Raw genomic sequence first — 24,132 nt, 5'->3', positions numbered from 1 at the left:
AAGTGTTCAGTACAATACATTAAATATCAAAAATGTCACATCACCTTTCTTGAGGTTGCGTATGATGAACTCTAGCTCAGGTAATGTGTGGATGCTGACCAAGTTGGCCTCCATCCTCTGACAGGTTTTCTGAGCTGTATCCCAGTCTATCTTGTCTGAATTCAGCTTGTAGCAGCCAGCCTGGAAAGCCTGCCAGCCCACATCACACTCATATTTCTCATCATCAGCCCACGAGTCTGTGGGAGCAAAAGGATAAAACCCATCAAACTCTGAACTTGGCACTTTGTCAGGATTAAACTGATTCGTTTCACTTTAATGGACTAGTTTAAATGTCAGTACACGGACCAGTAGTGAAGGGGTCCAGAGTTGCATTGGGCCTCTTCTTACAGACATACGGCAGAGCAACAGTGCATTCACGGTTTTGCCAACGACCTGATGTCTCAGTTCTTATCACAGCACAGTTCTCCTCCTCAGCATGGTTTGGCTGGTCTGGAGGAAGAGAGTTAAGAAAAGAAACAGTGAAGGTCTGAAAATGTACTGGGATCACCAAAAATAGTGTATTTGAACTCTGGGCAGTGTGTTGGTAAAAATAAGCAAACAAGCTTATTCAGCATTCTGTGAGAAATGGATGTTTAAAAAAAGCCTACAGATGCTTTGAGGTTAAAAAAGGCAGTAAATGTTGAGTTGTTTTTGCAGTCTAACCTTGCTCCCAGTTGAGATATTTCAGTGGCGAGGAGTCGGTCCACTGCCAGCCTCCACTGATGTCCAGGTCATTAAGGCCAATCCACAAAGCAGCACTGTAGCCTGTCAGTAAACCTAACAGCAAGAAATATGACAAAAAAAGTTCTGAAATATGACAAAAAAACTGTTTCTCTGTGTCCTTTGGTGAAGGAGGACACAATGAAAGATAACACCGAATAGACAACACAATATAATGATCACTGATATTCAAAATGTATTTAGAAATCAAGATTATTATTATTACGGTCGATTTTATCATGTTGCAAACGGTAAAATGCATCCTTAAAAATCAATCAATCAAATCATAATGTATCTTAATTTTTTCTAAGCTGGTATGTAAATTCATGATAAATTGCCTTGCTTTTTACTCAGTATTGATTGATTTGTACTGTATCTTTCTGAAGATTTATTTGCTTACGTCTTGTGTTCAGACAAAAGATTTTTAAAAAGCTACTATAAAACAGAAGTAGATGCCTCTGTACACAAACGTTTTCATTTGCAAATTGATTTTACCATTGATGTATGTCTGCTCATGCAGCTTGGTGATGCTTAGCAAGTCTGATTCCTGCTGCTGGCAACTGATCCGAGCCTCGCTCCATGACAGTGTAGCCTGGAAGTTAAACTGGTAACAGCTGTCAGTCAGCGGGTCAGTATCCCAGAAGGTCTCACAGCCACTGCCTGACAGTGAGGCAAGGAGATAAGAAGTTGTTTAGGCCAAGGTAAAAAGCAAGAAAATAACAGCAAAGTAAAAAGTTAGGAGAGAGGACATTGTGGTAAAGCTTGCTGGGTTTCTGCAATTCATCCATGTCACAGTAATAACTCACTCTTTACAGGACAGAAGCCCCAGCGCTCGTCTTTGCCGTAGTCGTGGGTGGTGGCGCACCAAATGTGACCATCCTCACGCCCGATACTGGTGCAGCTGTGGAACCACTGGCCATCATACAGGAAGGGCAGATAGCAGGGCTGTCCATGAGAGTTGCCCTGGATTGTGTAGATCTCTGAGAAGCACAGAGAGGAGAGACTTTGAATCCCTGCATGCAGCAGGAGAGATGTGCTTGTGTTGCCTAAATGTATTGCTGTGAACTGTGCTGAACTGAAGTACCTGATCTGTTTTCAAACACCGTGTGTTTTCAATCAAACACATGGTGAAAAACAGAGGATGATGTTACAGTCAAAACAGTAAAGTCAAAAAGTGGTCAGCAGAAGGAAGAGTAAACAAACAGAAATATGTAGGTTATCCGGAAAATATTGTTATACAAAAGGGATTAGATTTAAATATTTATGTTGCAAAGCACAATCTTTGATATATCACCAGCAATTTCTGAACCGAGACCAATGCATTTTGACAAAATCCCCAGGTCTGGTGTGGAGAAAAGAGCAAAGCAAAGAAAGAAAGGGAGAGGCTGGATCTGTAGTTACCAGAACATGTTAGGCCAAAGAAAGTAGGGCAGACATACGAGGGAGGAAAGATTTCTGAAACTCCCTCCCTGACAACCCTCTCTGCTCCATTGCTGGCTGTCTGCAGCGGAGTTGCTCCTCTGCTGAATAATGTCAGAGGCATTCCTCTCCAGCATCAAGTTGACTTTACAGAGAAACGTGTGAAGATCGGCAACAGAAAGCCACACATGATTAAAAGAGTTTCAGAACAGGTCGGATAAAGAAGGAAGTAACAGGAGATATTGTTGTCTTATAATTAAGGCGGATCTGATTTCAATTGGAGTCAAGCTAAGAATGTAAACTGAAGACTTCTACGGCTGACTGAGCCTCGCATAGTTTGTCAATGAACAACCTGGGATATTTGATATCGGTAAGAATGGTACTGACAGCGGAAATTAGGTTTAGCAGTAAATCAACACGGCTAGATTTAATCTGGACTTTAAACTATATATAAATTCAAATAAAGTTGAGGGCAAGGACAACTCCGTGTTTACTGCGAGTTTACAAACACCAGCTATGTTTTCCTTGGCTTTGTCACTGGCAGTCAGCCACCTCAAAGATGCCCTAGAAGCAACATTTTGCTAGATCCATTTGATCAGATACAGCTGTGGCATTCACAACAGTAAGTCTATCTTCCGCACTGAGCGGCTGAAGGGAAAAGGAGCTAAATCACTGGGCTGGGAAGTGAAAGGCTTCAATCAGTTTAATAGAGAATGATTTGTACACCTCGAATGGATGATCCAGTTGTGATCTAATTTCTTAATTTGTTGTGCATTTTACAAAGGTGTTTTTATTTATGTATTTTTTATTACTTTCTTTTTCCTTTATTTTCTATATATGTTCAAATATATCTATATATTTTGTTGGTCCTTAGAGTAGTCAAAGTGGATTTTTTTCAAGCTAAGGTTTACTAATCCTACCCTTTCTACATATCATAATCTAAATGCACTCTAAGGTTTTCACAAACATAAGCAAAAACAGATCTCTACATACTTCACCACATTATTGTCTAACCTTTAAAAGAAATGGTCTTTATATTAATTAATTAGCAATCCCTTTTTTCTTTTATTGAAAATCAATTAAAATGTTTATTGTATCTGTATATTTGCGAACAATTAATAATATTAAAAATAAAACTATTTAAAAGGAATAAATGAGTGTTGTTGTCTATGTGTAGGTGTCTGAAGAATCGGTGTTATACAGCACAAGTCAACATTTTGTTTTATATTAAGCGTGCTTACCTTGATATGTTTTAGAGCACAGGTCCTGCACATCACCATGCATGGTCCACTTGAGCTTTGAAGGAGGGGAGGTGGAGGAGGAGTTCCAAAATGAGGGTGAGGGAAGATAGATGTTGAGGTTTTCCAACACCTGGCCACAGTTCCAGGTCCAGCGTATTCTGGGCTCACGGTCACAGGTGTACACGCCCAGAGGAGACTTGTCCGATCTTGAGGAGGCATTACCCGTTGTCACACCCAGGCACAGCGAGGAGCCAAGGTTGAACAGGCGACCCCGGGACACCCACTTCCAGCGCTGGTTGTCTTCCTCACAGGAGGATGCCAAGACGAGGGAGTGATCCCGCACCCCCAGGCACCCCTGGGAGCCCTCATGAAAGAAAGCGAAATCGTCAGAGTCCAGCGGCGCTGTGCAGAGAGAGGAAAACAATGGCATCAGTCAATAATACTGATGTAAACAGCATTCTGTGTTAGCAGCAAATGTGGCAGAGAAGAGGTCAGCAGCTGGATCAATATCTCCATTAATGGCTGCAGTGCTGGGTCGGAACTAGTTTGAGATTTGCCCTCTGATGTTCCTGTGTAACACTCTTCAGTGGAAATAATAATAACATCATAATAATAATAATAATAATAATAATAATAATAATAATAATAATAATAATAATAATAATAATAATAATAATAATAATAATAATAATAATAATAATAATAATAATAATAATGATAATAATAATAATGATAATGATAATAATAATAATGATAATAATAATGATAATAATAATAATAATAATAATGATAATGATAATGATAATAATAATGATAATGATAATGATAATAATAATAATAATAATAATAATAATAATAATAATGATAATAATAATAATGATAATAATAATGATAATAATAATAATAATAATAATAATGATAATGATAATAATAATAATAATAATAATAATAATAATAATAATAATAATGATAATAATAATAATAATGATAATAATAATGATAATAATAATAATGATAATAATAATAATAATAATAATAATAATAATAATAATAATAATGATAATAATGATAATAATGATAATAATGATAATGATAATAATAATGATAATAATAATGATAATAATAATAATAATAATAATAATAATAATAATGATAATAATAATAATAATGATAATAATAATAATAATAATAATAATAATAATGATAATAATAATGATAATAATAATAATGATAATAATAATAATAATGATAATAATAATAATAATGATAATAATGATAATAATGATAATAATGATAATGATAATAATAATGATAATAATAATAATGATAATAATGATAATAATGATAATGATAATAATAATGATAATAATAATGATAATAATAATAATAATAATGATAATAATGATAATAATGATAATAATAATAATAATCTTGTCATAACCCTAAAACCTTGTGTACCCACGATATGAAAGAGCTTTCAGTGGGAAGAGATTGCAGAAATGTCATAAAATAAACTGTGAAAAGTGGTAACACATGTTTTTAATGCAAGGTTGGCAATAAGGGTTGAATCAACATGTACTGTGTGACAACAATTCACCCCATTACCGAGCACTGACCGGGCCTTGCCTCTCATTGCATTTTGTGGTGTCTATTTATGTTGGGTTTGACTATGCAGTTTTGGGAGGGACATATATAAAAGGTCTTTATCATAAAACGCTGTTAGATGATACATTTGACCAAAACTACCAAATGTTTTGACAGTTCTCAACTTGAGGTAATTGATGAAACTCTAATGATTCCCAGGGGGAGAAATGGCTGTTTTCATTCTGCTGGCTTCTCACTGCTGTTCATTGAATAACTTCAGTGTGATTCACCTAGGAGCTATGGTTTTCTGCAAGCTGTTAACCTTAAGTTTTGCAGTGTTGACAAAAACACATATATTTCGCAAAGAAATCAAATATAACTAAATGTTAGCGTAATGTTAGAGTCATGGAAAAATGTGTTGAACTTAACACATTCAGAGCAGTGGCTGGGTGTAGGCCTCAGTGACTGGAAGACTGGGAACAAACCCAACACCCTTTCTCAAAAATATATGTGGTTTCCCTTCATTCCTTTATGATATTTTTTGTGAAGGATTTAGAGATTGGTAACCAGAGGCCATGATTGTGAAGATAATGGTGCGTGGCAGTGAGTCTGTGTGCATTTGGCAAACAGAGAGATAAATCAGGAGTGTAGGAGTGATTCTAAATTAAGGTTGTGCTAAAATGATTTAAAGGAATATGCCTTCACAGAAATCCTTTCTCTCTGACCTGAGAATCAGAGGAGAAAAGAGTGAGACCTACAGCATTCCTTCTCGCCGGGCTCCTGTGAGAGGCCAGGAAGTGGGGAAGGTGGGAAAAGATCACTGTGCATTTGGTTGAAAAACATAACTCTCCTACGTGTGGAAACTTCACTCAACTCAGTCTGCGGCAATCTCTTGTTTCACATTTCTAAACTCAAACACTCAAAACCTCCTGTGCTGCATTTATAGACACAAAGACAATGGAGTCCTATCAAAAGCCCCCCCATAAAACACCCTGTAATCTGGAGGAGACGATAGACACGCCTCTCTCCTAGCTCTCAGCCTCTGCGGTTGAGTTTCTCAGAAGCAGTGTTAGCTAATTTGGTCGGTAGCAAAGGCAGAAAGAGAGCGCAGTGGGAGAGTGCTTTAACAAAAGTTTGAAAGCGCTCTTTACGGCTAATCAGATATAATCATTTCTTCCTTTTATAACTCCATATATCTTACAGTAACACCAAGCTGTTCAGCTTGTTTATTGCCAGTTCATTGTTTTAATCGTGAAAGATTCCAATCTGAGATAGGCTTTTCATAAAAACATCTCAGGGGAGTAAAATGGATATCCAAACACTGGTTCAGTTATCACATCTCAGTTGGTTTTCAATTTTCCAGCAGTATGACCTTTGAGTGACTGAAACGTCAGCTAAATCAGTGGAAAATCACTGTCTGGTGAATCCATTGAAATTGGAAGCTATTATATAAAATGAAGAAAAATAGCAAATATTACATTTTTTGAATTAAAAGTGAATCACTAGTAAAAGTTTTTCAAACTTTTGCTTAAAAACTCATATAATAGAATAATTAACTATAATAAAGATGGATTTAATTTTAAGCTTAAACTTTTAAGCCCTCAGGATAGTTTATATAAATCTCTTTGTGCGATGTCCTTAGTGCTCTACTGTATTTAGTCCCTTATATACGATTACATTGGGATGTCTTTCACAATAGACTATATTATTATGTTATCAAATAATGTTATTAACTTAGATCAGGATGTACATACACACACTTGAATTGCTGGAGTTACACAACACTGACTTATTAACAAATATGCCAACATCTCAGTTGTATGCCATTTTGTCATTTCCGCTATGGGAATTAAAGATTTAAAAAGAAAATAAATCACAATGTCAGCTCTAACGTGACTGTAAGAAGATTTCAACACTGGTACAAGCCCAGCCTCACATAGAGTGTTAAATTAACTCCTGTATGTGAATGTAAGCTCAGTATTTATATTTGAATATATAAGAAGTTTCTGGCAAAAGCGTTTGAACCACTAGACAACCTGAAGCTGCAGTTCCTGACAGCAAGAAGCAAATTAAAAAAAACCGTTTAATTCCAGTCTGGAGGGCACACAACTGGATGTTTGATGTGCGAAAACTCCTGGGCATTCAAAGAGAGAGCAGAATTCCAGATTAACTTTAAGCCATTGAGCCCTGTGAAAGCTAAACCATAACAGCTCTCCTGCTGTGATCTCATCCTCTTCTTTACCCTGTCACACCTTTTTTTAAATGCTGAAGACAGTTTCCTGCTGAAGAAAGAGGCTGAAACTCACAGCCAAGGACACGCGCCAGGAGAAGCACATATTCCCAGAAACTCCACCTCCACAATAGGGTCATTTGTTGGATCAGGTTTGAGGACAATACTTGCAAAATGTGGGTGAAGGCTCAAAAGCAAGTCTTGAAATGAAACAACACATGTTCAACAAACTTCTCAAAAACGCATTATTTGGTGTGTGAGTGTGACTCATAGCTGTTGCCAAATGGTTACCACTACATAGCCTATTTTTCAAATGTGTTGTTCATAAGATTGTATCTTAAGATTTAGATTAACATTCAAGCTTTTCCCGTAACCTCTCTTTATTTTGACAGATGTCTGCAATAAAAAAAAACACGACAGTGTGATATGATGACAATCAACAAATAGCCACGAAATTCCAGCCTGCTGTGTTTGTTTCTTTGGTGTTTTATGGTGGTCTGGCCTCTGAAGCAACCCAAACTGTGGATAGGTTAAACCTCATCCAAGAACCTTGGCAGAGGCGAGAAAGAGAGGGCCTATCTGGAGAGAGAAGCGACATTCAGCCACATTCGGAAAAAGAGCTAACTGGACCCTGTAGGAAAATGTGTTTGTAATTTAGAAACATAAGTGAAAAAATGTGCAATTTGTCATAACTTTACTTTATTCAGACTCATGTATGGTATTGGTAAAGACTTATAAACATAAATGATCGAATCACAAACAGTTTTTCTCATGAGGTTGACCCCAAAAACCACCACAGAGCACCGACAGAGTCCAATAATAAAAAAACATTCTGCAATATTTGCATGAAATGCAATTAAAAGAATAATTCATCCATAATAATAGTTGGTGAATAATAGAGGAATACGAGAACATACTTTATGGTAGCCTAATGAAGTTGCACAGTTTACTGTATAATAATAATAATAAAGTCACAGACAGTATTCAATTTAAAAAACGTTGAACTCCAGGTTTAAACACTGGAAAAATAAATTTGAAAAGAAAAAACAACAACAAAAACATCATTAAAGGTCTAATCTGTTTTAGAAGTCATTGTGTGGGTGAGTATACTGACCACAGCATCCCATAACATGTAATGGTGTAGTAGCTGCTCAGGGTCGGCTGAATGTGTTAATTGCAGCCTGTAACCGGATGTAAAGGTCAAATCTGCCCGCAGGGTGCCAAACCAAGCGTCACCCCACGTCAGTTTTACAATGTAGCCTAAAAAAAACACCAACCGGCACGAAAATAGAACAAAGAAAAAAATTAAGTGCGTTGTTTTGCGGCTTTAAAAAAACGTATACATATATAGAAATCACAATAGAGTTACACTAAGCCAGCAGCTCCTTTCCTCCTCCCTCCGTTTTTCTCCACATCTGGTTCCACTCACTGCTCGGACTTTTGGTTCGTGGCATACCGAAGCACTAACTTCAGAATGTGCAGAAATTATGTTTATGTGTCTAACGCATTTTCCAACTGTAAGTCGTTGCAAATATATGAGCATGCACAACAGGTAACACGTCGCCTTGGTTTTTCGACTTTTACATCACTGGAATTATGGGAAAGTGGATATTTTTGCTCACCCGTGACGCTCCTCTTCAGTTCCAGACTAAAGATGAATAAATATAAAGTGCATTTGTAAAATAAAAGTTGCCAACTTGTCCATGTTCTCCTTGATTCCTTGTTTCGGTGACGTCCGTTGCCTTGCATGCTCACAAATGCAACCCACGAACACACACGCTGCAAAAAAACGACCCAAGGAAAAAAAGTGAGCCGGAGCAGCAACAGCCCCAGTGTTTTTCTCTGAGGACTGACGATGCGGAGTCGGTGAGGAGTTTGGCCGCTAGAGTTCCGTCTGCCTCCGTCAGATGAGAGTGAAATGAATGGAACAGCGTTAACAACGTGCATGTGTGTGTATACGTGTGTGTTTGTGTCTGTGTTGGCCAACATGAGGTCCGAGGACCTCCAGGCGCCTGGATGGGACCCCCAATTGCATCCGAGGATAGGTGTCAGTGAGAAAACAACGCCAAAATCAGTTAATAGCATTCATGAAAAAATCGGAAATAGTCATTTAAAGCTAGAGATTAGGCTGTTGGGGAAAATATATTAAAATACAAGAAGAAAAAACAAACAAATATAACGATGATCCTAGGACAAATCCTATGTAAATCTGATTCTGATATTTTAAATGTATTTAAGAAATTCCTAAATCCATCCTTTACATAATTACTATTTTAAGCATTCTTTTATTTTATTCAGTCTTTTGCACAAAAACAATTCTATAGCATTTCTGTTTCTTTACAGATTAGTCTTTTTGGCCACAGACTAACACAATATTGGCACAGTTTTAGAGACCTAGAGCAGGGGAGTCCAAACTACAGTCCGGGAGCCAACAGCGGCCGCTGTCCATTTTGAATTGGCCCACAGCATATTCCAAATGTATAATGGAATATGGCCCCCACCTGAAAGTTGTGCTTTTTCTTATCTTGTACTTCTTAAATATATATGTAAACATATATTGCAGAGCAGTATTCAGTCAATTCACATTGAGCACATTTTGTAACAAATCTTGGATGATAAAAAAGCCCAATAACCTATTAGCACAACAAGCTTGAAATATACCTTTCCTATTTCCACTTATTATAGCAATCTGAGACTGCTGTTTTAAAGAATGAACTGCTCTTCTTAAAGCTAATTCAAGTATCAAGCATAATTGACCTACACTTGATTTATTTTTGCTAACTAATAACCTAACCTCTTAACCTCTAGTAAGTGGCCCAGAACTTGGTATATTTATCTCTATGTTGGCGATCCCTGACCTAGAGGATCCCCTCTCTAGCAGAGACCGAACCAGAGCTGTACCAACAACACATGTTTGGCCTCTCCCCAAGTATGGCTTGGGCTCAGCCTGAGATGCTGAAGGCTGTAAACATTATTGAAACATTATTGTGGCATCACACTCCTCTGCCAAATATAAATTGGTTTATCAAAGTTTATATTGCAGTTAAGGCTTCTGTTTGGATTCAGTTTTATAACTTAAAGGTTTATCCTTACAGCAATAACAGTTTAAGACTGTCAACAAAGCTTTCATTTGGAGCAACCAATTTGACACCAAACAAAACGTGAAAATTCAACCAATTAATTATCTTTGTACACATCACTCCTTACCTGGGCATTTATTCTTTGATGCCTAATGAAACTGCTATAAGGGGGGCGGTGGTGGCGAAGTCCATAGGGGCTTGGCCTGGGAACTGGAAGGTCACCAGTTCAAGTCCCCGAAAACCAAGTGCCACCGTGGTGTCCCTGAGCAAGACACTGGTTACCTACACTGCTCCCCGGGCGCCGTACATAATGGCAGCCCACTGCTCCTAACACTAGGATGGGTCAAATGCAGAGACCGCATTTCGTTGTCCTAGTACTTGTACTCTGTGCAATGACAATAAAGTTGAATCTTCATCTTCATCTTCATAAAGTAATCCTGAAATCGATAATTGTTTAATCTTTTCTACGGCATAAAAACATGTCTTAACTTTGTCAACTGTACAGTGTAAGCTGGGGCGTTATTCAGGATGTCCCGCATCACGCTATTGAAAATTCTATGACCAACTGTGGTCTGCAGTTTCTTGGAACCAGGGTGGTATCATGTACTATCCACCAGGCACATGTTAGAGGAGTAGGGGCCCAAAATAATAAAAGGGCAAGCTGGCCATTTTGTTACTTTTGAATAAACATATGCCTGGGATAACTACTTTTGTGACAGTTTTAAGGCATATTAAAAAGTATGTATTTTAAACAAACCCATGGGGTTAGTTCAAACACTGCAACTTAATGAATGAAAAGTGCACCAAAATTAAGTATATTTCGGTAAACTCTTCTCACATGTTTACTGGCTCAGTGCTGCCAAAAAAGATGCACGTCCTCTGTCGCCCCATGTTTCTCAGGTGTCAGGCACAATGCTCCAGTAATGACAGGCAATAAGAAGATGTTGATATTGTCTGAGTAGATACTATATGTGCCAAATAATTTGTGTAATATAATACACATATCGATTATTGGTTTGTTAAAAACAAGAATAAAAAAAGGGCACTCTGCTAACAGGAAGGCAAAAGGGCAGGTGCTGAGGTCTATCAGTGCACGTGCCTGGATCTGAACAATTGCCAGAACTCAGCAACAGTGGAAGGATTGGTAGGGCGTCAGTAGTTCTTTGGTAGGAGGGAGCTGAGTCTGAAAGGAAAGCTTTGATTTCCTTTATCCATGATTGTGAGCTTTGACTACTGACTGAACTAATAAGATTGCAAGCAGCTGTAACTAAATTCACCCTTAGAGATCGCGCAATAGCAATGAGCTCAGCGGTCCCGAGGGAGCTCAAATAAAAACCGCTGCCCATCTGGGTCATTAGGAGACAGGTCTTAGTGAGGTAAGTGAGTGTGTGCATTCTTTATGAAAGATTTGTGGACAGGATTGGTAGAACAGGGTACACGCAGAATACACTGAAGTTATGATAAATCTTATCTGGTTTAGGAACATATCAGGATCCCTCAGGGGGAGCTGGAAAAGGTTGATAGTGAAAACATCAAGATGAGGATAAGGATCAAGGATAAACGACAGAACATGTTACAGTCATGTCAAGAAACAAAGCTACTACGTCAATACATTGTCCAGCAGTGGCTCAGTCAGTGGGGGCTTGGACTGGGAATCGTAGGGTCGCCGGTTCAAGTCCCCAAACAGACTTGAAAATATGGAAAGTGGACTGCTACAGTTCACCTCCTAGGCCCTGCTGTGGTGCCCTTGAGCAAGGCACCGGAGATCTCTAATCGCCCCTCCCCATTGCTCCCCGGGCGCTGCACAATAGCTGCCCACTGCTCCTAGTACTAGGATGGGTTAAATGCAGAGGACCAATTTCACTGTGTGTGCTCTGCTGTGTGCATGTATGTGACAAATAAAGAGGGTTTCATCCTCTGATTCTCTTCTCATAAAATCCATGTTTGTTGTTTCTCCCAGAGAATTTGGGCAAGTAACATTTCATTTGTGGCTATTTGTTCTATACTGGATTATGCAAAACATCAGGATTGAACCAAAATGCAGGCCTGCTCCTCCAACTGTTCAAAAAGGCAGCCGTTTGTCTTTAAGAAATTGGACAGGTTACAAAATAAGCTGTTTTCTCCTCTCTTTACTGGTTAGAATTCATTTACTGATCAACCTTGAAGCAGCCCCGTAGCTCTGGAACATCCTGCTTGAGGACCAGAGGCTTGCAGAATCAGTGACATCTTTTAAGTCACTCCTCTTATCATTTGGCTACAGCCTTTGATTATTTAAGCTGTTATATTTTCAGAATGTCTAGTTGTTTGCTTAAGTCCTGACTCATTTTAGAGCTATTAATGTTATTAATGTGCCATTACAGTCCAAGTTTACAGTTCATTTGAGTTGTTTCCATTTAGTCACTTATCAGTCGAGCTGCTTCATTAAGGAAGAAACCCCAATTAAAATTATTTTGGTGTATATATGGAGATCACAATTATTTAACATAATTACTCTTACTCATTGACTTTGGAAACAATACATTACAAAGTTAAATACATCTCTCTAGTGCACTTTGAGAGCAAAATGAAGGGGCTAGATCTATGAACAACTTTGTGCTCTATGGAACAATTTAATTTTAAACACATGAAAAATGCCGTCCCCCCACAAAGCATGGAAAACAAGACAGGGTCCGTGTTGCGCCTCAGACCACTGAAGCTCCACCTGCCTCACTAGACAGTTGTGCCTGGGGCAGGAGGCCCCATCCCTCTTAAACAGGGAGAGGTCAAAGTTAGCACCAAGTCCAAAACTCCCGGGAGGGGAGACACAGGCGTGGAGTGGCGCACCTCAGCAGAGCACTTTCACAAAACGGATCATTTGAAGCCAAAGCTGTAATTGAAAATTAACTTCAAATAACCGCACAGCCCTACTAAAAATATATTTGGTTTATACTCTGAAGTGAAAAACAAAATACGAGTACAGACATAATACTCATGAATGTATCTGTGTTGTAAATAGTAGTTATTCCTTAAAAGAAAGTACTGACGGTAAACAAAGTCAGACAGAAGCCCAGAACAACGAAACCCATTTTAACCAATAGTATTTAATGGTTTATGCAATTCTCTGCGAAGGCCCAATCTCCCCCAACAGTACTATTAGCTAAACCAGTCCCTTGCATTTTATTGGCCAAAAATAAATTCAAACATACCTAAATAAATATGTGTGTTTATGGTAGGGGGTCAGTCAAAAGCAATAACAGTTGTAATTAAAAGGCAACTTGAAAAACACAACAGTTTTCCCCATAAAACTGCTTAAATTGAAAAGTTCTTAAAAAAAAAAAATGTAAAAAGGGGTCATTTTTCAACAGCTTCCACTTCATATCAAGTAACACAACTCTAAAACCATTCATTATAAAAACGGAGGTGGAACACTGCCACCAGCTGGAAGTTATAAGCTTTGGTCACAGGAGTTTGACGAGGAGAGGGGAGAGGGGAATAGTAGCTTCTGTCCATCCTCGTCACAACATATCTGGGTCTGGAATTTAAGCAGGGCAGGGGATCCCAGAACAGCATGTTGGGTGACATAGTGCCATAGATATTTAGGGTTCAATAGAATAAACAGGCTAGACTGGTTCTCTCCGTTCAGGGAGATGAGAACAAAGTGTTTGAGCTTGGGGATGTAAGACTACCGCGGACCAGCATGGCTCATGCATGGGTGTATGTGTGAGTGCGTATGGGTATGAGGCCTCCCACAGTCCTTTCCATCTGGCCAAGCTGAAGCAGTTCTATACTTCTTTTTACTTTCTTTTTTTTTTAAAGCAGAAAAGAAAATCCCAAAACATTGAACCCCATCTTTTACCAACACAGTGCCAAACCTCACCCCTTACTGCGCGAGTCGTCCAGGGCTTTGACCCCCAGAACAATGCCACCTTTTTAAGAAAGGCGGACAGGCAGGCTGGGATGGGTGATTATGAGAGGGATGAAGGGTGACGTAGGTCTGCCTTCCCAACCCTGTACATGACTTCTCACCCACCCCTTGCTGACCCATTTCTCTTTCTCATCATGGCAAGGTGGGATGCTGTCCGGAAAGGGGACACAATATGGCGTCGCCCCCCACCCTACCCCACTCTTTCAAATGATTCAGTCAGTCAGTTAATGGGCGCGGTCTCAGTTTGAGGCGCTGCTGTTGGAGGAGCTGGATGTGGAGGCCACGGCCATGCCCGACGTGCCCGAGGAGGCGACTGACTTGCGGATGTGGGGCATGAGGAAGGGGTCACTGGCCAGCTGGTGCACATCGATGCGGTCCTCCTTACGGTAGATTAGACATCGCCTTATAAAGGCCTGGAGAAAGACAGAATGAGATTGGAATGACTGAGAAAATAAAATTCTTAAACACATGTATCAGAGTTATGATAAGGATAAGACATTCCTAAATGTAAACTTCCAGATAAATCCCTCCACACGTGAGCAAGGGAAATTATTTAAAGAGAGAAATAAGGTAGGAGGATGTTTTGGGATTTGAAGATGCACAGATGAGGCAAACATTAGATGCACAAAAACAAAAGCAGTGAGGCGAGAGAGGGTAGTACCTTAGCTTCAGGTGTGACTACTGGTTTAGGGGGAAACTGCACATCTGTTGCCTTCAGAATGGTATTCTCCTGCAAGATGTCCTGCTGGGACTGGTTGTGGCCAAAGGGCTTAAGAAAAGAATACATTTACACACGATTAAAATTAATGTAACCAAGGGAAATGATCCCCATTGCATTTTATTTAACTGAACAGACTTTATAGCTTAAACGTCTTGAACTGTACTTTCTTCAGTGTGTTTCTCTTACCTTGCGGCCATACAAACACTGGTAGAAAATGACTCCCACCGACCACACGTCCACTTTGTTAGAGATTTTTGGTGGCTCCTTCCCAACTACAAAGCATTCTGGGGGTAGGTACCTAAAGAACGGAAAGGAGAAGACATGTTAGAGAAGCATTTTCAACAGATAAAAGTATACCGGCTAGTTTTAGGATGCATTTTGAAGTCAGGACATAAAGACTCGTGAGAATCTTTACTTTTCAACACGCTGAATCTGAACCTTGCATTGTCTTTAAATTCTCTTGTGAAATGAAAAGACAGACTGTACTCTCTTCTATTACCACTGTTGCAGTAAAATCCCTCATGTGGGAGACATGAAACTATTCAGCCTTGAGTGCTACTTCAGGCAAACTACAGTCAATCCCGTGTGCTGTCAGACAGAGTAACCATAAGCTCCTTGGTGTGCCTGGTGTAAAACTCACTGCTGCAGCAATATCCAAAGTGATTGAAAGGTAACTCCCCAACTTGAGGTTAAAGATATAATCAGTTATGTCCTAGATAAGTGTGGCAGAGTTCAGCTAGGGTCCAAATCCTTCAATAAAGAAGGTGTTGAACCCCTTATACGATGGCAGATCATTCTACACAATGCGTCTGATTTATTCTTAAAACACTCGTACTGCACAATTAAGATTCTCTCATGTTATCCTTATATAAGATATAATGCCTCCACACAAAAAAAGACAACTTTCTGTAGCAATTTGCTGAAGGAATAAGTTTAGCATAAAATAAATATTTCATCACTGAAGACCCGACATAAATTTGACCCTTGAGGACAAACGCTCAGTAGTAAAAATAAACAGCCCAATTTATTTTAGCACAGATGGTGGCAACCCTGGGGCCGAGTGGCATGTTCCAGAGTGACTCTTACCAGTATGTCCCCGCTCCCTGCGACGTCAACTCCATGCCGTCCACTGAGTTGTAGCTGTCATCATCCATGATCTTCGACAGGCCGAAGTCTGTGATCTTGATCTCCCCGCATGCAGTGCCGTTCACCAAAAGGATATTACCTGGGATGGGTGAGAGATGGAGTTACTGGCATGAAAGAAAGTGTCTTTATATTCACATTTTGAGTCAAAAATTACTAGAATCTCCCTATTATCACTGATGTAGCTGCTGTGGTTAACATTTAAGTGATGGTTTAATTCTAAGCAAAACCGTGAACAAGATTATGCAATGTTCCAGATTTGAGGATCTTTTTCTGCGGTGTGAAGACCCACCAGGTTTAAGGTCGTAGTGGATAATGGGCGGTCTGATCTCGTTGAGGTACTTCAGGGCGTTAACAATCTGCATGATGATAGAGCGGCCCTCTTTCTCCGACATAAGCTTGTGCTGCTTCAGGTAGAAGTCCAAGTCATTCCCTTCGCAGTATTCCAAGACTGTGCAGAACCTGCTCCAAAATAAGGGAAAGGTTTTGTATAAGCCTTTGGCACATAAAATCAGAACAACATATTGAAAACTGAAACACAAAGTACTGAATCTGCATAAATACAAGTATATATTTAAAAAGATACACATATGTGTTTAAAAGGAAATGACTTACGAGTCAGTGTCGAGCGAAAAGTAGTCGTAGAGTTTAACTATTCGTGGGTGGTCAAGTTCTTTATGGATTCTATATTCTCTGCACGCGTGTCTAAAACAAAGAACATTTAAAGCATTTATTTTGAAAAGTGGACAATACACAAAGTGAATCTTGAAAGATGAACCCAACATAATTCACAATTGTAAATATTGCTTCAAAGATTGCACAGGACTCACTTGTGATAATTTTCCTTCTTCTCATCCCTCCAGTTCTTGTTTAACTGGTGGATTTTGACAGCAACATACCTTTGCTCTGTTAAGTCAAAGGCCTGAAAAATGAACGTCTCATATTAGTAAGGAAATGCATTTATGCATATCTTCGTTTAAACTGCGGTGAGGCTCTTGCTTCACACTAAATGGCTGTGTCCATCCATCATTTTTACAGCTAAGACAGCAGATTCTTGGAACAACTCGCACATTCTGGCATTATGAAAAGTTGACTGTTTTAACTTACTCTAATGTAATGAAACACACACATATTTATTTGTCAAAGTATGCACAGCATAGCCACTCCAGCAAATGTAATGATACCAGCATGTTAGCTTTTATCAGTGTGACTCCGCAATCCCGGACCTCATAAATGACCACAGACTTTAATCAAATCACAACATCACTCTGTTTTAAGCAGCAGGAAATGTATCAAATGATTTAAATTGTGCATGTTTGTACTGAGTAAGTACTACGCTGCCCTTTCTCTGTGACCTGGATGTTTTAGCAAAGGTCTTCACTGTATTTATTTAAAAAATATAAACTGGAATGTGTTCAGAGATCATAAACCATTATTAGGATTCGTTCAGATCAAGTTTCTCTCACCTTGTAAACTTCACTAAAACCTCCCCGGCCGAGTAAATAGAGCAGCAGGTATCGGTCATTTAGCGTAGGGTGATCTTTGAATCTGAACAGGGTGAGAAAAAAATTCAAGTTGTTCAATTGTGTATCATCAATACAGATGAACTAGGAAGTGGCCATATAGGTAGGAATCGTACTGAGAATTATCCTCGTTGTGGATCCTTTTCAGCTCTCGGATATGCAGGTTCCGCACTCGCTCCAACCTCTCTAACTCCGCCTGGATTTCTGCCTCCTCCTGCAAATGAGAACAAAATAATATAAAAGACCACCAAGACAAAACAAACAAAGCTCACCCGAAACATGTCAAATGTAAAATAGACATTACCTTCTTAAGATGGCCCAGTCTTAGCTTAAAGATTTCCTCTTGCTCGTGATACTCTGCCTGTGATAACCTATAAAAAGACACAGAACAAACCTCAGCGCAACTTCAAAAATGCTTGCAAGGGAAAAACAGCTTGTATGCAAAACAACAAAAGTTAAATAACAAACAAAATCATCGTACGCTTCACTCTCTGTTCCATTGGTTTTGCTTTTGCGTTTGTTTTGCTCCAGGCTTGGAGGTGGAGTCTGGGCCATGGAAGGAGGCTTGCGTTTGGCCAGCAGCTTCCTCTGTCTTTCAATGTCCTCTCGCTGGGAATTTATTCGTTCTTGTTGTCTGGAAAACAGATGACACATTTGTTGAGATACTACATCATCTATGTGAATGAGCTCAAGTTAAATCATTGGCAAATACAAAGGTTAACCCCTCTCTCTACATTGACAAATATAATGCAAGTTCTATGTGTTTTCTCACATTTAAGTAACACTTTACATTTTTTAAGTTGCAAAAGTGCTTTTTTTTTTGTTGCATTTTCTTCATTGATATTTGCATAGTACAAAACCAAGCCAGTCAGACCTTTCATCTTAATGAATATCACAACTACAGGGGTGTGTTAGTGTGACTATGAATAGATAATGGGTAGGAAAAGTGAAAGAAAGATCATAAAAAAGGTAAAACATTGAAGTACTCACTTGATAAGGTTTTGAAAGGCATATCCATCCGTCCACTGCTCAGTGAAAGACGCTCCATGTCTCACTGTGGTGAAGTGACCCAGTCGAAGCCGGTCCTGCATGCTTTTGTCCCGGCACGCCATCTTCTCCTGTTTGGACTACAGGAGTGACATACAGAAGTCAAACTGATTCTGGGGATTCCACATGGCTTGAATGAGGACTGCTAAACAAGATCTTGTCAAACACACAATGAACCTCTCATTTTGGAAACTAATAGTTGGAAATAAGGCACAGAGCTATAAGATCCTCATACTTTTTCAATCAGCAGCTTCTTGGACATGGTCACACACTTATTTAAGCGTTCCTTGTATCGTTCTAGCATCCTCTGCTGTTCGTCTATCTGTCTTCTCAGATCGCAGTTTGCCTGGAGCAGAAAATACAAACACGCAGGGAAAAAGAATTAAGAAAATGTTAACTTGCTTATACATGTAAAGACAGAAGGAATGTGTCCACTCTAACATGCCTTAGGTAAAACATTTAGACCGAGAATGTGATATTCTTAAAAAACAATAAAAAAAATGGCAAGCAGAGTAGCAGGGATGAAATGAAATGAGATTAGTACCCGCAGCAAATCGTCTATTCGGCCCTCCTTCTTCTCCAGGTCAGAGTTCTTGTTGTTCTCCATAGCTGTTAGTTTCTCTATAGTAAGGTCAGACTACAGGATACAGTGAGCACAAAAACAGTGTTTATGTTAATGGCGGATCATTCTATTTCATACAAATTATTTTTAGGACAAGTCCGAAGTTGCTCCTTTACTTTCAGTTACAAATTCATTGGTTTGAACTCCAATTATACATCAACTGCTTTATTGGATGAACAGGCTGTCAAGTACCTGTGTGGCTTTGTGGAGCATGTGAAGAGGAGAAGGCTTCAGTGAACACGTCGAGTGCTCCGTGTTGGCCGAGCCTATGGAGGAGGGGCTTCCCTGCTGCACCTGTGAGGGATAACATTCACTTAATAAAAACCTGTGACGCTCTAACTTTAACACATTAAAGAATCCATTGACCCCCGCAGCTGCCGATCATGATAAATACTGAGGCCAAGGCGACCAAGAAAACAACACTTAAGGCTTTACAGTGATTCATTTACTTAAAACATGCAAGGCCTCCAGTTCACAACGAAATAATCAAATGTGTGGAACACAAGTATATCTAAACTTGTTTTGTGTGTCCGTCAATTATAGCAGCATATTCCTTCCTGCAATATGTCCTATTCTTTTATCCCTTTCCTTGGTTGTAGCTTGTGTATGAACTTTGTACACAAGTGTATTTGAATCTGTCTAATTATTGGCAACAGTGTTTACAGACCACATCAGTTTCTTTCCATCTGTAAACAAAGCTGACCTATTGATGCTAAAACAAGCGTAAGAGAGCATGGCAGGAAAGAGAGTTAAAAGATATATTTTTTAAAAGTATAAGAGAGATCAAGGAGTGAACATGCTCACCGTGACAGGGGGGTTGGAGAGGGAGTGTTGAGGGGAAGAGCGGACAACTGGTGGGATTCCCCTGGCAGGGCTGGTACCAGGGCCGCTACCTCCCGCAAACTGACAGAAGAGCAAAGAAAGAAAGCAGTTCAATGGAAAGACCAAGATGGCTATCAAAAAAGGGGGGTTTAGAGAGTGGGTATGAAAAGGTAATGCGGAAGAATTATTCAGGCTGTGAGTTTTGCGCTGTACAATAAAGAAAACAAAAGCCACTCACCTCAAAATAATCACTAATTTTATGTCCTCTGCCACCTGCTTTGCCTAAGAGAGAAACACAGGGACTCAGAAAGAGTGGCGGATATTTGGGACACATGAAGGACAGATTATTTACAGTGGAACAATCTTACCTTGGCTGCCGTCAAAATGGTCTGCTTTCCGTTTTCTGACTCTCTGGTCATTAGCCTTTTTCTCAGGAGTCTGTCAGGAAAGTTGGGTGAATCCACAGCATATATTAGCTCAACACACAGAGATGGTTTGAATAATAGAGACAGTTAATTTGCAACAGAGACTAACCTCTAGCTCTTTGTCACTCAGCGAGCCTACACTGCATAGACTCTGATTGGATGACTCATTTTGGTTCTGACCCGAGCCCTGTTAAAATGAAGTAAAAAAAAACATTATAAAAAAATATATAACAATAGCAATTCAATACAAATATGTATAAAACATGAAAGAGATGTATTTGTAGAAGTGTGTTCAAGCTGTGTGCACATTTGAGTATGAATGCACCTGTATGAGAGTTGAAAAATGAAAGTAAAATGGGTGAGAAACTGAGAGGAAGGATGCGGGGGTTTTGCGATATACTGTCACCATAACTTCCAACTGAATCCAGACCTGCATCAGGCATAATGGCGGTTCCCTAGGTGATGCCTGTCAGTCAAATTAAGTCACATCAAAATTCTGCAGGCACTGTCCAATCAGGGAGAGATACTTAGTCATTCAGAGCACACGACAGCTCTCTCACTGAACCCTCCTAAAATGGCTGAACATTAGGCATGCTGCTAGGGATGTATTCCTCCCTCTGTCTGTCACCTTTAGATAATGTCATCCATTTTCCTCCTATTCACCATGGATAAGTGTTTTTCTTCACCTCCCTCTGGAAAAAGCCAGCGATTCAGTGATTTAAGGACGACAGCTTGTTTTTACCTCTTGTTTGGTCAGACTTTTTAAAATCAAAATGTAATTCCAACTATAATGTAGGCCTGCTCTGTTTCTTTAACCAAAAGGTATGCTAGTTCTTTGTCCACTAAAGATAACAATGTCCTTTTCCTTTAAACCAACTCAGTGATAACACAGGGTGCAGCAGTGCTGTTACAGGGCTTTTCAAGGTCAAGGGGAAAAAAACTCTATGGTGCTCTGTGGCATTAAAGGGCTTTTAGACCACCGAAGGATATAGTTTCATAGCCATTTGTTGACACACTTCTCTCTCAGTTCCCCCCTACACACATTGCATCTCTTGTCATCCAGGGTGGCGGTGGCATGATGCCTTAGCAAGAGTCGCCATTTTCTCTGCGGCAGCAGCCATGCCATGCTCTGGGCTCAGTTCTGCCTATGGCTGGCACAGGGCCCACTCCTGGCGCTGACTCTCGCTCCCTAACTGTTCCAAGATCACCTTCCACAAAGACTGCTCCATCCATGTAGCAAGCAAGAGGGTGGAAAACTAAAAGCTGCCGCCCCTCACACCTGGTCAAGAACTATTTCTGCATTCCTGCTCTGTCTTTATTCCTCCTCCCCCTACCACCCCTGTCCTGTCTATGGCCTTTTTGGCAGGCATCACTACTTGCATATGCAGCCTCGAAATCATGAGCCAGGGAGAGATGCCATATCACACCAGCCAAAAAACACAGACACAGCTCAACCTTCTCCAGAGACGGACAAAGAAAAGGAGTGGGGCCAAGCTCGTCCAGGCCAAACAGCAGAGTGATACTGAAGCGGAGTGGGACAAAGAAAGGGAGCATTTCACAAAAATGTGTAGTCAAGAAAAATCTGTGGTTTTAAGCACGTTGACAGGAGAGGGTTCTCATGCTCCATCTCAGCGGCATCTGCTGTAATACAAACCTTAGCAACGCCGACCCCGGTGAAGCGAGCCTCCAACAGTTCCTGCCGTCGGGGGTCCAGGCTATGCAGTTCTTCCATCATGGCTGCAGAGACAAGAAAACAGATTAAGGAAGGCGTTGTGGGTCCTGGTATATTCAACTAGGAGTGACTGATCACTGTTTCAAAAGGCATTAGTTGTGATGAGTCACAGCTGTTTTTAGCTATATGGATGTGGAAAATTCCTGTTCTGAGTCATCAATAAGCATGACACTAATGATTTCAACTGTCATATGTGTTGGGCGAGAACCAGCCATGCAAGTTGACTACTTACATCATTAAAAATGCACACATATAAAAGGGATACTAAATATGCATATATGACCAGATGTGTAAAGTCATTGCCTGCAATAGTATAGCATCATGTGATAACAACCTGGCATTATAGGCCCAAGTTACATTGTACTGGAGTTGTAAACTAATGGGGGGACTGTCAAGTGAACTCACAGGAATGGAAAAAGTCACAATAGACAATAAATGCCCAGCTTGTTAGCCTGTGCAAAGGTTAACGTTTAAGTTACACGCCTAATATTGGCTGACATGTCTGTTATCTATTACATTTAAAACAGAGTGAAACCTACAACATTCGTATCCCTTCAGAGCACATAGCCTACTAGTCCTTGTTCCAGTGTAACTTTAATATAGATTTGCTGGCTCAGCTAACATAATAATTTTAAACATCATCAGTTATCAGCTAGGTAGCTAGCTAACATTGGATAAATGTGCTAACAAGCCTACCAATGTTTGCCATCATTTAACTAGCATTGCAATATTAGAGCTAACGGTTAACGTTAGCTAGTAACATGAGATATGATTTTATCGAGTAACGTACCCAAACAAAACAACTGTTAATGAACGTTGGTAAAGTAACAGTCGTCTGTTTAGATGATGACTCGTGAAATAAAACACCCCAACTGCTGTCCGCAAAGACTACACTGCTTTATAAGAACACGTTAGATAGCTAGCGTCAGGTAGCATATTGGCTAGCGTTCACTCGTCTGTCAAAAAGAAGCATCCTCTAGGTTCTGTGCTGTCAGGTGCTGGTGGCACGACGCCTGGACTTAATGTAAAGAAAAAATAGTCAACATGTTTTTCGACAAGCAAAGAAATACTTACTGCAATTCAATATTTTCACGGTCCTCCGGAGGGCCTGTTGTTAACCCTGCAATCGTCCCCGTTGTTTCCCCGGTGCTAGGCAGACCCTCCCAGGCTAGGCCGCATCCACAGCAGCGTCCCTCGCGTGCTGACTGAACCAACGAGACACTAGAGTGCGGCGTGTTACTCAATCTAGACAACGGTGGATTCCCTCGTAGGCCTCGGCAACTCCGGGTATCCCAAACCCGCTTATCTGTGCTCCTCAAGCGGGGATCCCCATCACATCCCTCCCACCGAGGTCCATTCCGTGTCTATGTTGGGTATATATCGTTCCAACACAATGGCGACCCTCGAGATTCTACGTTATTCCACTAACTATAAATGATGTCTTTAAACAAGCCCCAGTTACCCCTATCTTTTTCTCCCCCGGTGGTGAGATCAATTTCGGGTCCTGGCTTTCAGCTCGATCAAAACAAACTTCGGCTCCAGTCGCCTTCCTCGCCGCAGGGAAGAAACCATCTGTTTCGGAAGTTGTGATGTTGCAGGCGTTTCAGCTGAATCCGGATCGATTCGGTTCGGTTCTCATGTTTTTACAATGTAAACAATAATCAGTAAAATCTCATATTTTCTCGTGAGATTGTTCAAGTATTTTCACCTTCGTTCAGTCCACGCCTGCCCAAATCTCTTGCCGGGACCAATGGCAAATCTCTCTGTACACAATACAATTTAATAGCGCCCACAGTCAACCCCCCAAAATGATCACTTACCAGAAAGTTGCCATTCCCATGATGTTCACACCCACACGTTGGATTTATATAATATCAGTA

The 24,132-nt window shown here is 40.0% G+C and overlaps 2 protein-coding genes across 3 annotated transcripts in view; both read right to left on the bottom strand.

The window, feature by feature from the left end:
• mrc2 (mannose receptor, C type 2) overlaps positions 1–10,734 on the bottom strand; it is a 31,373-nt gene extending 20,639 nt beyond the window's left edge. For both annotated transcript variants that reach the window (XM_063904867.1, XM_063904868.1), the window contains exons 1-7: positions 8,856–10,734; positions 3,420–3,821; positions 1,566–1,739; positions 1,255–1,419; positions 703–816; positions 346–489; positions 45–236 (exon numbers count right to left, since the gene is read on the bottom strand). In XM_063904867.1, coding sequence (XP_063760937.1) covers positions 45–236; positions 346–489; positions 703–816; positions 1,255–1,419; positions 1,566–1,739; positions 3,420–3,821; positions 8,856–9,318 — 1,654 coding nt within the window. In that variant the 5' untranslated portion in view covers positions 9,319–10,734. The remainder of the gene's footprint in view (positions 1–44; positions 237–345; positions 490–702; positions 817–1,254; positions 1,420–1,565; positions 1,740–3,419; positions 3,822–8,855) is intronic.
• A 2,639-nt stretch (positions 10,735–13,373) lies between these two features.
• Positions 13,374–24,080, bottom strand: tlk2 (tousled-like kinase 2). Its single transcript, XM_063904514.1, has 21 exons — positions 23,327–24,080; positions 22,175–22,257; positions 20,630–20,707; positions 20,464–20,533; positions 20,334–20,377; positions 20,078–20,176; positions 19,466–19,567; positions 19,196–19,288; positions 18,887–18,997; positions 18,595–18,731; positions 18,086–18,238; positions 17,909–17,975; positions 17,721–17,818; positions 17,548–17,629; positions 16,912–17,003; positions 16,697–16,786; positions 16,374–16,543; positions 16,025–16,163; positions 15,125–15,236; positions 14,879–14,986; positions 13,374–14,630 (listed from the first exon to the last, which is right to left on the bottom strand). The coding sequence occupies exons 2-21, from the start codon at positions 22,253–22,255 to the stop codon at positions 14,457–14,459; spliced, it is 2,100 nt and encodes a 699-aa protein (XP_063760584.1). The 5' UTR covers positions 22,256–22,257; positions 23,327–24,080; the 3' UTR covers positions 13,374–14,456.
• Between the last annotated feature and the right edge of the window lie 52 nt (positions 24,081–24,132).

The sequence above is a fragment of the Eleginops maclovinus genome, chromosome 16 (assembly GCF_036324505.1).
Source record: "Eleginops maclovinus isolate JMC-PN-2008 ecotype Puerto Natales chromosome 16, JC_Emac_rtc_rv5, whole genome shotgun sequence".
Classification (NCBI taxonomy): Eukaryota; Metazoa; Chordata; class Actinopteri; order Perciformes; family Eleginopidae; genus Eleginops; species Eleginops maclovinus.
The sequence above is the reverse complement of the archived record's forward strand: the minus strand, read 5'-3'. Positions and strand labels throughout refer to the sequence as shown.

What these genes read in the sequence shown, in the direction of transcription:
- tlk2 (XM_063904514.1), bottom strand. Translation starts at nt 22,255, where the DNA reads ATGATGGAAGAACTGCATAGCCTGGACCCCCGACGGCAGGAACTGTTG. An exon ending in GAATAGACGATTTGCTGCGG is followed by an intron (nt 18,998 to 19,195) that starts GTACTAATCTCA and finishes TTTCTGCTCCAG; the next exon opens with GCAAACTGCGATCTGAGAAG. An exon ending in GACTGGGCCATCTTAAGAAG is followed by an intron (nt 17,819 to 17,908) that starts GTAATGTCTATT and finishes TCTCATTTGCAG; the next exon opens with GAGGAGGCAGAAATCCAGGC.